This window comes from Pholis gunnellus, assembly GCF_910591455.1.
Source record: "Pholis gunnellus genome assembly, chromosome: 14".
In the NCBI taxonomy this organism is placed as follows: domain Eukaryota; kingdom Metazoa; phylum Chordata; class Actinopteri; order Perciformes; family Pholidae; genus Pholis; species Pholis gunnellus.
Window position 1 is genome coordinate 9,319,425 of NC_136541.1, and position 16,322 is coordinate 9,335,746.

At 44.5% G+C, this 16,322-nt stretch overlaps 1 protein-coding gene across 1 annotated transcript in view; it reads left to right on the plus strand.

The window, feature by feature from the left end:
- Positions 1 to 14,692, plus strand: part of LOC306705907 (band 4.1-like protein 3) — a 36,480-nt gene extending 21,788 nt beyond the window's left edge. Inside the window, exons 12-26 of the mRNA XM_079172783.1 lie at positions 494 to 699; positions 1,176 to 1,778; positions 3,104 to 3,157; positions 4,132 to 4,167; positions 4,666 to 4,731; positions 5,412 to 5,597; positions 6,187 to 6,249; positions 6,845 to 7,528; positions 8,309 to 8,341; positions 8,575 to 8,652; positions 10,163 to 10,246; positions 10,784 to 10,882; positions 11,277 to 11,357; positions 11,742 to 11,857; positions 14,389 to 14,692. Of these exons, the coding sequence (XP_079028909.1) occupies positions 494 to 699; positions 1,176 to 1,778; positions 3,104 to 3,157; positions 4,132 to 4,167; positions 4,666 to 4,731; positions 5,412 to 5,597; positions 6,187 to 6,249; positions 6,845 to 7,528; positions 8,309 to 8,341; positions 8,575 to 8,652; positions 10,163 to 10,246; positions 10,784 to 10,882; positions 11,277 to 11,357; positions 11,742 to 11,852 (2,384 nt within the window). The 3' untranslated portion in view covers positions 11,853 to 11,857; positions 14,389 to 14,692. The remainder of the gene's footprint in view (positions 1 to 493; positions 700 to 1,175; positions 1,779 to 3,103; positions 3,158 to 4,131; positions 4,168 to 4,665; positions 4,732 to 5,411; positions 5,598 to 6,186; positions 6,250 to 6,844; positions 7,529 to 8,308; positions 8,342 to 8,574; positions 8,653 to 10,162; positions 10,247 to 10,783; positions 10,883 to 11,276; positions 11,358 to 11,741; positions 11,858 to 14,388) is intronic.
- Positions 14,693 to 16,322: the final 1,630 nt, after the last annotated feature.

The window sequence follows — 16,322 nt, forward strand, 5'->3', positions numbered from 1 at the left end:
TTGAGGGTTTTGATAAATGGCCGAGTAAAGTGCCACCCAAGTGGAAATGTTTAAAGATGTTCATTTATCCAGTTCATTTTGATTAAGGGTATTTTTTTAGAAGCTACTTTGTGTCACCTGCACACATTTTTCATTTGAGATGTTCCTTATTTTCGATGTGATTGTTTTTCGTGTCTTTTCTGAACTTTTGGGAAAATCTTTTGTCTCTAAAAGATGCTGCTGCTACTTTCTTTGGGCAGAAAAGATTACAGAAATACTTTTGTTCATCTTTATATTCCTTTTGAAAAGGAAGATAAATGTGCTTTGCACCTTAAAGCCTGTAAAGATAAGATGTCGGGGACACTTGTGGAGTGGATGAAGCCACAATGTGCAAATCCAACGCTTTATTCCGCTGCTCACACTTCTCCCAGACATTAGAAACAGACCGTAGGTTTCCACGAAACATCACTGGTTCCAGTCCGTCACATCCAGCTTTTGTCTTCCTGTCCTCCAGCACCAATGACGGAGAACCACGAGACTCTGATGAAGGACAGCGCCGCTGACGGGGCGGCCAAAATCATCACCAAGGGAGACATTATCACCACGGTAACGACGGAGAAGAAGGCCGAGGAAGAGAAGGCGGAGCAGGAGGACGCTCAGATGGATGCTGCTGAGACGCAGGAACCGGCCACCACAACGCCGCTCAGACATGACACGAAGGTAAACTGCTTTCGAACCGGTTCGGTTCCGTCAGAGCTGCATTCATTTTGGACAAAGGAACGTTTCGAGAGGCTTTAGTTGTCTTTGTATTTGGTTCAAAGGGAGTGATGATGAGTGAATGTATACGCATATGCCATCAGCTTGTCAAAGAAACCGATGTTTCTTAGAAGCTGCTGCGTTTTTATCTTTTTATGTCCCTTTTTTGAGATTTTAGTTTTGTTTTCTTTTGTTAATAGACTTTTTAAAAGGCTGATGAAAATGTCCCAGTTGCTTTCAGCTTAACCCACTGCAGCAGACAAGGCCTAAGTGCTTCTTCTCATCTTGTGTGCGCTTTACTAATTAGCTTTTCTTTTCTTGTCCTTCCTTTGACCCCACACTATACTCGTGTGTGTGTCTGCTCATGCGTATTCGCCCCCCCCTTCCCCTTCGCACATCTCCATTTACACACTCTCTTCGTTGACATTTCCCTCCATCAGTGCTCCTCCCACGTGTACACAACCGACCCCCTCCGCTCTGAGCTCTCTCTCCCCTCATCTCCCGTTTCGTCACCTAAAGTGCGGCGGAGGCGCAGGGAGAACACGCGCAAGCGGGCCTCGTCGGTCAGTCCAGCCAAGAGCAGCGCTGGGTGCCGCCGCCGGCAAGCCCACGCCGACCGCAAGGCCGCCCTGCTGGACGAGCAGGTGCTGCTGCTCTCGGCCCGCAAGCAGAGGCTGGAGCAGGGCAAGAGCCGCGGCGGCATGCTCTTCTCCTTCTCCCTGCACCTTCCCGACCTGTCCGCCTTGCTGGATGAGGACGGCTACATCTCCTTTCCCGACCTGTCAGAGATGCGCTTCCTCCCTATGTGCGCGCAGCACTTCCTGCCTATTAAGTCACCGTCACTCATCCCCTGCTTCCTCTTCATCTTCTTCTTCCTGCTCTCCACCTCCTTCTCCGTCCCTTACGCCCTCACCCTCTCTTTCCCCCTGGCGATGTGCCTCTGCTACCTGGAGCCCAAGGCAGCCTCCCTGACCGCTTCCATAGCCCAGGGCTACCATGACCATGACAGTTCAGAGGAAGAGGAGGTGTGTGTGCGAACGTCTGTGTGTGTTCCAGTACCCGCCTCTGGCTTAGATCGGTAGTTCATTATCAACAGTTAACCCCCTATTGTCCTGTCCTGTATCTCGCTCTGCTGTTTCACCAGTTCAGAGCCGACCTGGAGACTGTGTCTGTCCCAGTGTCTGTCAGTTCTCCTACTTTCAGAACCTCATCTCTGCCCCGTCACACTCTCATCCTGTAGACTACATCCTCATCAGCATCACACAGAGATGAACCTGCAAGTCCCTCCATTTTCATATTAGTTAATTTCACCTTAACGATCGGGTTAGACACAAATATTGGGGACTTTTTACTCGCGTCAGCCTGAATTTTGTCTTCTTCTTGAGACATTAACAACATGTGTGCATAAGCTTTAATGAGCATCACTAACAAATCACCATAAAATAACTCATGCACAGTGTGAAACAGTTCATTGTGGAAATATTTCAATATTTGACTATGCCTGTTAATTATTGATAATGATGATTTGAAGAACTCTCCTATCTTCATTTAGTCACTAATTCAAATATCACGAAATATCATATTCTAAAGCATAGCTTTGTGCCTAACCCATCTCCGTGTTATCATCCACATTCATGGTAGTCGCGGTGTAGAAAGTGACCGCTACAAAATCATCAACTGCTGCACGGAAACACGATGCACTCAGTCTCTCTGCATTGCTATCTGAGTCAAGCAAAGCAGCACAAATTAGCATAAATGATTTAAATTTGAACGGCTGAAAGGGGCTAAAAGCAGCTGACTGGAGAGTGCGAAGATGTTTTTTTTTTCCCCCTCAAGCAACACCCGTTTGAATCACAGATGTACTGTAAACCCCGCTGTGTTGCAGAGAGACTGTGACAGTTAAATGCATCCAGATCACCCCTAGTGTCAACATGCATGGAGAGGAGGGAGGAGGGCCTGAAAGTCAGGTTACTGTTCGTTATATCAATTTTTTACTATCCAGCACACAGCAAATGTTTTACGCACATATATATATATACACCAGGATTCAGGCAAATCCAGAGCATATTTGATGTGACACCTAAATGTCAAAGTGACTGACCGAAGGTTTCAACTTCCTCTGAGTCTGTTTTGCTTGCTTACTTTTCATTTGCTTTTTTATTTCTGTTGTTCTTTTCCCAACCCTTATCTGCAGTGTTGTCTGATATCGTGTCGCTTACAGAAACAACCAGTGCATTTCCATTTGTTCCATTTGTGCTTATGAAGACTCTCTTGACGATGAATGCATTTTCAAGGGGTTTTAAAAGTTGGGTTCTTGTTGTTTTCTTGCTTGCCACTCGGAACGGTTTTGGTCTGTTTGCGAAAGCAGACTGACAGCGAACAAACTGACTTTGCCTTTGATGGAGAGATGACCGCCACAGAGGTTTGTACATCGAGGAAAGACGTCATATTGAAAGCATGAAAAGGGGAAATAAAGTAATGCTGAATCATAGTTAGTCGAATTTGTGTACAAGGTCCGCATGCATTCCATCTTGTTATGCCCATTTAGTTCTTCTTTTTCCTTCTTTTTTTAATGTATTGTCACAACACTTTCTATGTATATCATTATGTCTTTTCCACTGACTACCTTACAGTAGAGAGCAAACGCCATGACGGCCCTTTCACTTTGCCTCTCTACAGCTGAACCTCGCCCCCTCACTGAACATTGCAACACAGTTCAAGCTTCAATTTTCTTGTGAGAATCCTATGAAAGGGGTCTTTAGGAATATGCAGTTAATAATAGTGACGTCATTCTAAAAGACTGAGCCTGAAGCTGCATGTCCCAGGAAAACAATCAGCATACTTATTGTTATTCATTATTATGAGTATTAAAAGGAAAACACTAAGCTCAGACTGTAATTTCATTCTAAATTCAAAAATTTCAAATAACATTTCCCTTAACTCTGATAGCAACAAGGACTGACTTCCACACAGTAAAAAAATAAATAGCACATGACGTATTACAGTTGTTTTTTGTGGGCTGTCATCCCACAACCTAGTACTGTTTTACAGCAAAGAAACACATTGTTTGATCCATTCCTTACACTTCTGTGCACACCACTTCAACCTGTAGAGAACACTGAAGCTTGACAGGCCCGCCATGCCGAGTTATGGTTGCTGAGGCTGTGATTGGACAAATGCTGTTTGGGGGAGGGGTTTAGCAAAAGCTCAATTTCTGTCACAATATTCTTTACTTTTTAAATTGAACCACCATCTTTACCCTCTCGTATCTCTCCGCTTGCCGCTCTCTTTCTCTTTCCCTCCACCTGATTCACCCCGGTGCGTTTCTTCTTGTCTTAATGAGCCCTTTCCTCCTTGTCTCACACTCTCTGTCCTCCCCTCTTTACTTGCTGTCAGTCGGACGCAGACGACGACTCTGAGATGCGGACTCAGGTACACTGGGCTCGCTTCATGGCCCTGCTCAGTGCATCACACCACCACCACCACCGCCGCCGCCAGATGCACTGAGCCGCTTTGTCTCTTTGTGCCGTCCCTCCACCTTGGCTTGCCCGCCGCCGCTTCCGTTTACATGCTCACTATCAGACCACACACCAGACTGACCATTCACTTTTGCCTAAATTCACTTCACAGACTGCTGCTGCACAGCTGTCGCTGCTTCTAAACACATCATTCCAGCTCATTTTCAAGTGCTATTGTTTGTAAATGGTGGAGTCCTGTTTCTTTTCCTGTTGCTGTAACCAAGAGTCAGATTTCACAGTTTTGAAGGTTTTTTTCTAATCCACGGCTTTTACAGTGAGTTGACTTAATGCCATCAGGTTATCATTTACAGCTATATAGCAGAAGACAAAGCTCCCAATATCTCCTAACAAGAGTCTAAATTTGACATGGCACCTTTAACTACAATACATCTCCCCTCTTTTGTCTTTGCAGTATAGTTTCATAAGACGAGTAAAAGGGGAAAACGTTTTTATCAAGCACAGTAATCTGATGCTAGAGGTTGGTAAGAAAACAACGCATGATTGAAATATGCATGCAGGTGCTTTCTGTATGAAGAATCCTAACTGATAACAAATACGTCTAGCGTACCAGTAACTCTGCCAGTGTTACATTGTGTTCCTGTGTGAATTACAGCGAGTACATTTTTATCTAACAGAGTTCTTGCTGTGAGCATCCAACTACATTTTTGTGAGAGATAAAGAAACACAAATGAAACTGAATCAAGTCCGTTTTTGTGGCGGTCTTAACTTCTAATGAGATTTGGGAGTGTTGTGCTTAACTAAACCTGTAAAACTAAATCTGTGAATCTATGCATGAATATTTATTTTCACTGAATAGCTAGTCCTAAATGCTCCTTTTAGCATTTAAGAACAAGCTGCTACTCTCTTAGTTACAGCTGCCGTGTGAGTGGACATTTTGCCGTTGTGTTGCTGTTTGTGCGAGCTGTTGCACAGGTAACCTGCAGTGAACAATACACAATGAAGCTTACAATGCAGTTGATTTAAGTCTGCGTTGGTTGATTCCAGACTTTTTCAGAACTGCATTTAAGGCGTTTATGTTTTTTGAATAATTCATTGGATTTGCAAGCTACCGTTGCGTTCATAAAGCATGGCCGTCGTTCCCTCCGCGCTGCTCCCGGCCTCACCTCCTTGTATCACATGGTTGACCGGCTACTGTAGGACACCTCGCCTCCGGAAGAGATGGTCAAACACCAGACCAACATCAGCGAACTGAAGCGCTCCTTCCTGGAGACGGGCGAGAGCACGCCAGGCCTGACGGAATGGGAGAAGAGGCTCTCGTCGTCCCCTGCGCGCTCACCCAGAACGGACGAAGCGCCAATGATAGAGCCGCTGGAGCTGCAGGATGTAAGCTGCAGTCCTCAGCAGACTGAATGATGTGTGTGTGCAGCATGACATCACCGGGGAGATAAGCAAAGACGTCAATCTGAAGAGTGTTTGCGTAATACGTCATAGTGCAGTCATTTCAATAATCATGAACAGTCTGTTGCAGTACATTTATTTAACAACTAGCTCTAGTGCATATTCCTTATATTATGTTCTTCGCCACTAAAACCTTATGTCTCCGCTGTATCTAAACAGCAGCTGATAATAAACATATTAGTTTGTTTAGTAATGGATGGTGCCGTCATTAATCCGTAATACGATTGTTGTGCTCAGTGACTTTACTTGCTGGAGTTAGGAGCAGTTTTATCCCCTTTCTTGTGCTGCGTTACATAATCTGATGGACTCGCGCAGGACAAATGAGCGTCTCTAATTACAGTCTCTGAGGACTAATCACTGACTAATCAATATGACTGACTGAAATGAAAAGAAGCAGATTCACTGGAACAGCTTTGGGATCTGGATCATGTCCGTTTGAACATGTCCTTTCTTGTTTGTTTCAAGCTGTGACCTTTTTGTATTTATTTGTTTGTTTGTTTGTTTCCTTCTTTAGACTAAAGACGAGCAGCCGGCAGGAGAAGAGACAAAAGAGGAGGTAGAACCTAAAGCCACTGAGGTCAGTTGCTTCCTCTTTGTTTTTCACCTGTATTTTGTGAGTGTGGTGTTGTGTTGTGCCCTTTGTTTCTATGTCGCTCCAGACGAATCTGGACACCGGCACAGTTGTTAGTATTTTGGCTCATACTACTTCACATGTACAGTCTCTCCACTGTATTTCCCTTATCTGCCCTTTTTCTATCACTCTGAAATTTTAATTGAAGCTTGAAAGGCACTAACATAACTTTTTTGTGAAAATGATTCAAGCCTTTTAAAAATTGATATCCAATAAGAATCAAATGTAACTTTATTATCCAAAAGAGGAAATTCATTTGGTCAGAGGGGCGACAACAATACAAAAAGTACTATTACAGAAAACGGATAAGCAATAAGGACAGTGTGTCCCACATAAAATAAAGATAATACCACCATATATGTGCAGAGAAACTAGATCTAAACAGTGCATCTTTGTCCAAGTCTTTATGGAGCTCAGTCTTTGTGTGTGTCCTCTCTATATCAATAGTCTCTTGAGCTTATTGTCGTCGTCTTGGCTTTGTGATGCCCTTTGTCTATTAACCTGAACGATCCATTTCCAATAAGCCAAGTGTCTCCTCCAGGCGGCAGGATATCTGGTGAAATATGTGGTGGATAGTATCGCAACAGATTTGGCCTCCTCCTCTGGGCCACACGGGATTAGTCTGTCAACCACTATGGACGACGACGTCTTCATGGACGGGACCCTCAGGGAGGTGGACGAGGTGTCGGAGAGGGCCGAGATGAAGGTCAGCCCCGGGGCCGTCCGACAGGAAGTGTTCCAGGCCATCAGTGACAAGAAAGGGACGCTCATTATCTTGAAGGAGGCTGACGATAAAGCAGACGCAGGGGGCAAAGAGACGAGTGCTGCAGGTGAAGAAGAGGAGCCTGTTGTCCCCGGAGAGGCCGAGGCTGCCTCTAAAGAGAAAGAATCTATCAAAGAAGACACTTCTGGTGTTATAGAAGCCAAAACCACTGCGGTCAAGATGCAGAGTCCGAAGATAGAGATGAAAACTGATGACATGACTCAGACTAAAGGTACTGCCTCGCCTAAAAAGGCCATGGCATCCTGGATATCTGAGGCGGTGAAGACCGAGGCTTCCGAGGTCATCGGTGCGGCGACAAGGGAAGTAAAACAGACAAAAACGTCTGACGCCCTGCAGCTGAAAGAAGAGTTCTTCACCTCAGAAGAGGTCCAAACTGAGCCGTCAAAGTCCAGCGTGTCTCAGATTACAGTTTCTGAATCCTCGACTACGTCCTTTGCAGTGGTACTGTATGAAAACTAAAAGCAACAGCTCTGTTTTGGCTTCCTCCCCTCCATATCTCCACCACCACCCTCAGCCTACCCCATCGCCTTGTCTTCAGCAGCCGCCAAACCAGTCTAACAACAGTGTAACCAAGCGCTCTGCATGGCTAATTGTCCCTTAACACCCAGCGTTTACTCTCACATGTCCCAAACCGCCGGTTTGTGTTGCAATCAAGCCCCGCTGCTTCTCTTTTGATACAACGGTTTGTTTTTGAGTTTGTTGACGGCTGAAACGGCTCGCCTTGCCTTAGCAGCTGGCTCCCACGGCTGATAAGGAAAGAAATGTCTGGCTCCTGTTTGTTTTCTACCGTTTCGCTCTGCTGCACCATTCCTTTCTTTCAGCTCTGTTATCAGTTCCCTGAAAGCAGTGACTTAATAACCCTGGCTCAGTGCCACAGCTGCAGCTTTTCCCCCACTTCATCCTCCAAAATCCCCTTCTGCCTCCGGAACGCGTCAGGAAAACAAATTGTATGGGTCTACCTGAAAAGAGATTTCACTGTTTTTCAAAAGCAGATTAGTTGAAGTTTGCTGCTGGTGGATCCAGCGATCTGATTTTCATTTGAGGTTTTTTAGGATTTGCTACACAACGGTATTCCATACAATATTTACTTTTCTGTTTCCTTTTTGGTTCTTCCACCCTCTCTCCCTTCACGCTTTGTCTGCTGTTGACTGTGACTTTTTGACTTTCCTCTCTTTTCCCTTCTCTCTGTTCTTGTGTCCGTCCGTCCTTCTGTCCCATCAGTCTACGCTGGGATGGGTTTCCTCCTCTGAAAAGGTGACCCCCCCTCCTCTCTGGTCCTCCCAGATTTACACAGCAATGGTTTTGGTGCGACTGAAACCATAAAATGTCTTTTTGAATATCCGTGCCTATTGTACAGTGAATGTATAACCAACACAACAGTGTTTCCTCTGTCAGGTGTGATGTGAAGCCTCCTTGTACCGAGGGGATTTTATTTTTGTAACAGCGACAGCAGAAACGTCCTCTAACGGCACATTCATCATTCACAGGGATCCGCTGAACCGGAGGAGAAGATGGTGGTTGCCACGGAGACGGAGGCGGCACCGGCCGAGTCGACAGGGCCAACGGTGAATATCCCGTCCACAGAGGCTGAGCCGGCGCACGCCACAGCGGAGCTCACAGTCACATTAATGTCAGCAGAGGGGGAGCGAGATCATGTAGACGTGTCACGTGGAGATGTTAGTGTTGTCAGTTCAGCCGATCCAGCAGCTGTAGCTGGTGTTCCGGGCGCTGCACCGTATTCAGAGCCACCTCAACGGTGTGCATCTGTGGAGCTCGCAGCTGAAATAGAGCCGGTAGCAACACACGTAGAGTTAGACGAGAGCCCGTCTGCAGCGCTGACCTCGGCAGCAGAAAAGATAAATGAGGGAGCAATAGATGAGGAGGGAGAGGTCGCTGGCGTCGAGGGGGAGGCGTTTATGTCAGAACGTGAAAATGATAGTTTCAGATTCACTGTTGCTCCTGCATACATCAGATATTGTGATAAGGAAGAGAAGCTGCCTTTAACAAACGAGGAACACGATGAAGAGGAATCGGCAGAGAGTTGTTTGGAGGCTTTGGAGGGGGACTTGTTAGATTTAAACAACACAGGGGAGAGAAAGTACACAGAGGTAGATGGTAAGAGAGTCCAGTTCTCCAATCAGGTGCTGTATTTTGAGAAACAAGCGTTTCCCTCCGAGTTAGAAAATGGTATCGAGGCAGAGGATGAGAGTCAAAAGAGCTTTCCAGACATCGTGAAACCTTTGCCCTTTGAGAAAGAGAAATACCACGCACAGATGGACAGCTCAGAAGATGAAGTGGAGACAACCGAGGACGAAGAGGCAGGTGGAAAGAAGGAAGAGCTGGAGGAGGAGCCTGATGAGGAAGAGCTGCATTTGAAACTGGCACACGACTGTCTCGACGAAAAGGTTTCAGAAGATATGGTATCGGAGGAAGTGAAGAAAGAAGAAATAGTCCGAGCTGAAGAAATAGAGGAACAAGACCAGCAGTCCCGCCCACGCGAAGTGACTCTGACTGAACCCTTTACCTCTGACGGCTGTCTCAACCAGCCACCTCCAGCCGAGTCTCAGTCGGAGGTAACCCCGCATCAGCTCCGGCGGCCTCAGCCTCGGCCCTGCAACCTCACCTCCACCCTCCCCTCCTGCCAACACAATCTGCCACTAATAATCAAGGGCCAAACCTCGAAAGCATGGACATGCGTCTAACTTCACAGTTTGTTGCGGAGCAGATCAGGGGACCTTCTTTAATACGATGTGGCACACACACACTTGATTGAAACCTTGTGATTTGCATTCTCCAGCATCCCCGTCTTCACCGGATCAGGGACTCTAATGCATGACTGCATGCTCGTTTAGAGATTTACGCTCTTCAATGGCGGCCTTTGGCTTAGTTTATTAGCATGCGGCATTTATTTGTGTTAATTTGATTTTGTGGACGACAAGGGTGGAGCTATTCTAAGAACAAAGTTAACAGTGAACGCTTACAGACATGCCAGTTAATTGAATTGGAGCGCAGATGGTTTTGGCGCTGCTGTGCTCCCTCTGCATGCATTTATTTGTTGCCCGTTTTGTCCATTAGGGCCTTGACGTCATCGAGGTGGGAACCAAAGAGGTGCCTGTCGTCCACACGGAGACAAAAACTACCACCTATGAGTCTGCAGAGGTACAAGCGATGACATTACCTCCATTTTACATCCTGCACCATTTTGAAAAATGCGACCCGATTGTTGGGATTAAAGAATAGTTCAGTAGTTGGCTTTAAAAAAAAAGAAATCTGCCCTAAAAAGCAAAGCTGTGATCAGCAATACTTTATTTTGTGTACACACAGCAGATTCAGAGCTTTATTATCCGTCATTTAGAGTTGTGTTTGTGTCCACCTAATGAACGGAAGGTATAGAGTGAAATATTAACTCTGTGTTTGGCTCTCTGCTACCTCCTGGAGGAATTATCTGGCTAAATGCTCCCCCGTGTTCAACAGTTAGTTTCTTCTGCGGCAGGAGGTGTAATGTGACATTTTAGAGCTTTTTTTGTTGTAAACTGCTGCAGCCGTAAAACAACACTACTGAGAGCAGCGAGAGTGAAAGATCGATTATAACTACTTAATAACACTAATTAAATGTGGTGTAGCGGGTAGTTTGACTTTATGTAGAGAACAAATGTAACATGTAGTTTCCTAATGGCGTGTTTTGCTCGTCGACAGGTTGACACTAACGGTGACGTAGACCCTGGGGTGTTGCTGAGTGCTCAGACAATCACCTCGGAAACCTCCAGCACCACGACAACCACACACATCACAAAGGTCAGGGGTCATCTATTGTCCCTTTTCGGTCTCGTAACACTTGAAGCTCCCAAGCACGACTGCAGCCTATGCAGGTCGGCTTCAGCCTTTCTTTACTGCAGAACTCCAAACGGTGTGCGCATCTTTGTGGTACAGTCTGTGTTTCTCCATGCCGGAGTCATTACGAGCTCTTAAGTTCATGAAAAGTCCGAATTTTTATTTTTACTTTTACACTCGCACAACCTTCGTGTCGTCTGGCCCCATTCAAGGATTTAGACTGATACAAAAACTCTCAAATATATAAGTACATAGCATGATAAGAACCTCACGTTTTAAGCTTTAAGATGTTTGTTGCCGTGTGCGTTTGTGTGTGTGCGTTGACTTTTAAGTCGTCTCTCTGCTCTCCGTTGGTCAGACGGTGAAAGGAGGAATATCGGAGACGAGGATTGAGAAAAGGATTGTCATCACGGGAGACACAGACATCGACCACGATCAGGTCTCTCAGAGTTTCCATACCGGTTCTCATTTATTCACCTCTGTCCTCCTTATTTTTCGTTGCTTGTTAAGTCAATAAATGGATTTGAGCAATATGACCGTGAACAAGTAAAATGCTAGTGACCCCTCGGGACCTTATCTTGTACTTTGCGAGCATAGTACAGCCACATGATGTAGACGGGCTTTAGCATGTGATATTTTGCACAAAACATTAACTCGTGATGTGACTTTAACAAATACTGGAAGTATGACAAATGTAACTAAAAGTGGCTTCCCTTTGTTGGCTCATATTGACTCACAATGAAACATCCCTGCTCCCTCCCTGCCTTCCCCATTTTCTGTCTCCCCCTCGTGATCCCTTCTGGCACTGCACTCCCGTATATAGGCTCTGGCTCAGGCCATAAAGGAGGCTAAAGAACAGCATCCTGACATGTCAGTGACCAAAGTAGTGGTACATAAAGAGACAGAGATCACGCCAGAGGAGGGGGAGGACTGACCCAGGTAAGACAACAAGGTCCCAGTCCTGGTCCCGGCCCTGTCCGTTTTAGTCTGGTCTAGTTTTTGATGTGGTTGGACTGGGTTTTTTTTTTTTTTTTTTTTTTTTGTCAAGCTGGTCTCCATTCTTGGGCATGCTGCTTTTCCCATCAGCACTTCTTCTCACTGGTACAGACAGCCCTGCTTCTGTAGCACTTACAGCTAATGCATCATGCTGTTGTCATTCCAGCTCCACTCTCCCTGCAGGGAAAAGGTTGGCTGATGCGTGTGTGTGTGTGTGCGCACACACACGCACCGGATATTATAGTCTCAACTCCTAATGACAAGGCTTAAAAGGCCTTTACAGCAACGCTCTTGTAATTTGACTGCAACACTCCCCCCTGCTGGAAAGAAACGCAATTCCATTTTTTATTAGAGAGCGTGTTACATGTGTACTAAACATGTAACACAGACCTCGTTCACTTATTCTCTCTCCGTCCCTCTTCTTTGTAAAGACATGTGGGTTGTCATTTAAAAGAAAATACAACCAACACTTTGAAAATGTGGAAAACTGGAGACAATTTTAGCTTCTTTTTTTTTTTTTTTTTGCAAAGTTACAGAAAAACAAGTACGGTTGAAACAGTTGTGACCTGCATGTCGTGCAGTACTCTGTAGAAACATTGAGTATACATGGTTATGTCTACAAAGGGCAGCAGCAGTGATGAGCGATTAAATACCGGCCCAACCGGCTTCTGCTTCTCAGAGCGCTCAGTCTGCAAAGAGCCCATGTTGACTGAAATCTGATCTCAGGTGAAGACAGAGCTGCTTTAGTCTATTTTCAACGAGAGAAATCATAAACTTTAACTGGGCAGCTTTGTAAAAATCTGTTGTATTTACAGAAAATAAAACGTGAATTAATGCTAATTTGCATAAAAATACTGCTGAAATACATGAACCATAGCTGTTATTTTTTACCTTTTATTCTGCAAATAAGTGGTCAATGTGTTATCAGTATAATTTACTCATTAATAAATCAAAAAGGCCAAATAATAAGAATAGTTTTGCACATCACAGCAGTCTTTATAGAGCAGTGTTCATCAGTGAATCCTGACATTTTCTAACTGCGTCTCTCGGAAACTTGTGTTTGAAACAATTTGTGACACATCCTGCTCCTTTCAGTTGCACTCTTCCTCTCTCTGTGTGTGTGTGTGTGTGTGTGTGTGTGTGGGGGGGGGGGGGGGGGGGGTTAAATAGGTCAGCAGTCCTTGTTGGCAGTGTGTCTGCAGCCTTCACAAATGCAGCCGTTTGTGTTTCAACTTGTCCGCTGGCAGTATTGTGAGGATTACTTCAGGTGTGGAGCTGTGTGAGGGAACCTCTCATTCCATTGCACCCAGAGCATGTCATCGTCACAACCTCGCCACCTTTTCTCTCTATCAAACATTGTTAAATCTGGAAACTGGAATTGTCCAGTTTTATTCTAATTCACCTTTTTCTGCGCCGTAGCTTGTTATTTCACGAGCTTTTAATAACTGAAGCGATCCCAAGGCGCAGGGTTTGGGATGACGAGCGTGCATGTGTGTACTTGCGTGACTCACCAGATGGGAATGCTTGGCTTTGTTTCTGCGGCTTTGCCCTCAGTCCTTTCTGTGTGCGTGTGTGTGCGTGTGTGTGTGTGTGTCTGTGTGTGCTGTTTAATATCTGTGTGTCAGAACTGCTGTGTTTCTGAGTAGCACTATTAACATGATACTAAATGTGTTTTCTCTGGTTGTTTGGATGCTTGCCCTCTCTCCACTGTAGATACACACAGAGTGTTTGGGCCAAACGGTATCAGGGAAATGTCAAAAATGAAAAGCAACAGTTAAAATCAAACAAGGTCTTACTTGTTTAAACACACACAGTGTGGACCTCCAGTTTAAGTCACTTTATTCACCAAATGTCTTCAACCATCATGCCGTCATCAGGCTCCTGGTTTCCTTAAACTGTACACAATACATTTAGCCCATTAATAAGTAAAACATGTTAAATATGTTTTTAAATACCAGGCAACAAATGTACTATTTCAGCCTCATTTTTCAGTAGATTCTAATCCCTTTAACCACTAATCATTTATGAATAACACTAACTAATCTCAAAGTCAGTCTGCTTTTGAATTTAACACATTAACTCAATTTCTAATTGTTCTAAATGTCCTCTGAGATGAGGGCCAGATAGCAGATTTGTTTTTTTTAAGCATGACCTACTGAAGGAGAGTTGTGTGACGTATTATATTTGAATGGCCTTAAATTCAAATCAAATTGATAGAGATAAGAGAATGATGGGTCTCTGTTTGCCTCTCAGTGGTCACACTTAAAACGAGTCGGGAAATAGTTGAGTATTGTACCCAAGAAGCCTGTGTGTATCTATGTTGTGTGTGCTTTTTAGTAACTCTGTAGTCCCTCAGTGCATCTATTTGTGGCTCACTTTCAGTATTTTGCAGGGTGCACTGTGGTGCTGAATGTTCACGTGTGTGTGATTGAATAAGCAGGACGTACTAACCGCCGTTTCCTCTGTTCTTCCAGGAGTAAAAACACCCGAGGGCTGTTTTCTGTTCGACTTCCCACAATCCAACATCCAGAACTCCACATATTACTCCGGGACTCTCAGAAGACTAGAAAGGCTCCTACTCTCCTAATGCTGCAGCCCCGCCGCTAGCCGCAACCCTCACCTTGCAAATTAAATAAATGCATCTCGCATGAGAAGGACGCAATGTTGCATTATCATACAAAATGGCAAAGATTATACCGAAACACGTACGATTTAGAAAAAAAAAAAAGTGGTTCTCGATCCGCCTGCACGCCGAATCTCTTGTGTGTGTGTGTGCAGCGAGCAAACGGTTCGCTTACACTGCCTTATGACTCTGATGCATTTTTATTGATTCTTGAGAATAATTATTGTAGCAACGTTTTATTTATGAAATAAAGCCATCACTCCAGAAACTTAAAATCGCTGTAGGCTGTATATGTTAGGGAGCATACGCTGTTTAACCTCACTGTAGAAGTGCCAACCTCATTTGCCAGCAAGCATTGCCTCACTTACTCCAACAAGCCGATGATTTTTTTCCCGTCTGAAATCACTACAGCCCAGTTCTGTACATATCAACGCTTTCCGAGGAGAATAGCAAATTTATCTTTCACGGTTGATTTTATTCACGTCTACTTGAATTGCATTTTTTCCTTCTTTTTTTTTTTTTCCTTTTTATGATCATTTCAGTATTTTTATCGTTTTTCCTCGTCGATTTGATTCCACCAACACGCTCTGTTCTGCCAAGGAATCAAGTTTTCTGTGCAAGAAATAGATTTTAATGTGCCTGTGCAGGCTTTTGAATGTTCTCCAGGGTAGATGATCGGCTGCAGCGCCACAAGTCCCAGGTTTGTGCGACTGTGAGGCAAAGGGCTCAGACTGCCGAGCTCTGCTCAAATTAGATGCAAAGCCAAGAGAGATCTGTCCACCTCCTTCTCTTCCCCCCCCCACCCACCACCCTGAACATGTCAACTATATGCCTCCCTCATCTGTTCAACTCTATCTGAATAACCGAGTCTTGTTCGTGTACAGCCATTGTTTTCCTCAAAAAGGTGAAATAAAAGTGGCAAAAGCATTTGTTTTAATCTGCTGGTTTTTTTCCCTCAAATAACATGTTGACCACAGCACAGAAACGTGTCGCCGTTGGACCCTTTGATTGAGTATTGATGTCTTAACACCGAGATATTGAGTCCGTGTTAAACACTGAGTGATGATTCAGTTACTGGTTGTGACCATTAGATGAATTATTTGATGGGTTCATATCACAATAACCTACAAATGATTCCTCAGGCTATAGTATGTGACACTGAACCCTTAAATATATTCAATTGTAATCTTAGATTTTCTCTAAATATGGATTTTTTTTTTTTAATCTTTACTTTTAAAAACCCATAAAAACTAAACCAGAATATAAGGGCTCAAGAACAACCTGAGCTTAAGGAGCCAAAACAGATTTCATATCCTCAGGCACTAAAATATCCTGAAGGGCAACATGTGATTTTTTTTTTTTAATTATTCAAGCTTAAACAATAATAGATATAGAGGTGAGAGGTGGTTGGATTTGTAAATTGTAGTTGATCTATTATTTATTAAACTCGAAACACTTAAAGATCGCCCTCGGGGTAATTAAGACAGATTTCTTTTTTTTTTTTACAGCCAAAGGTAATTATGATGAACGCACGCAGGCTTTCAAAGCTCCGCCCGCTGTGAACGTGCGTGTGTGCCAAAGAGAGACAAGAGTGGTGAGCTCTCACTCTGTTTCTGTTGCTGGGTGCGATGGGATCAACGCAAGGAGGGAGGACGAGTTGATCTTTATAAATCCGTCAAATCCTTACTCCACCAACGATCTCGTGCTGACAAATGAGAGGAGATCAAATGTCTGCCTCAGCTATGGTGTTCATTTTATAGTCTCTAAATGTTAAGAGATAAAGCA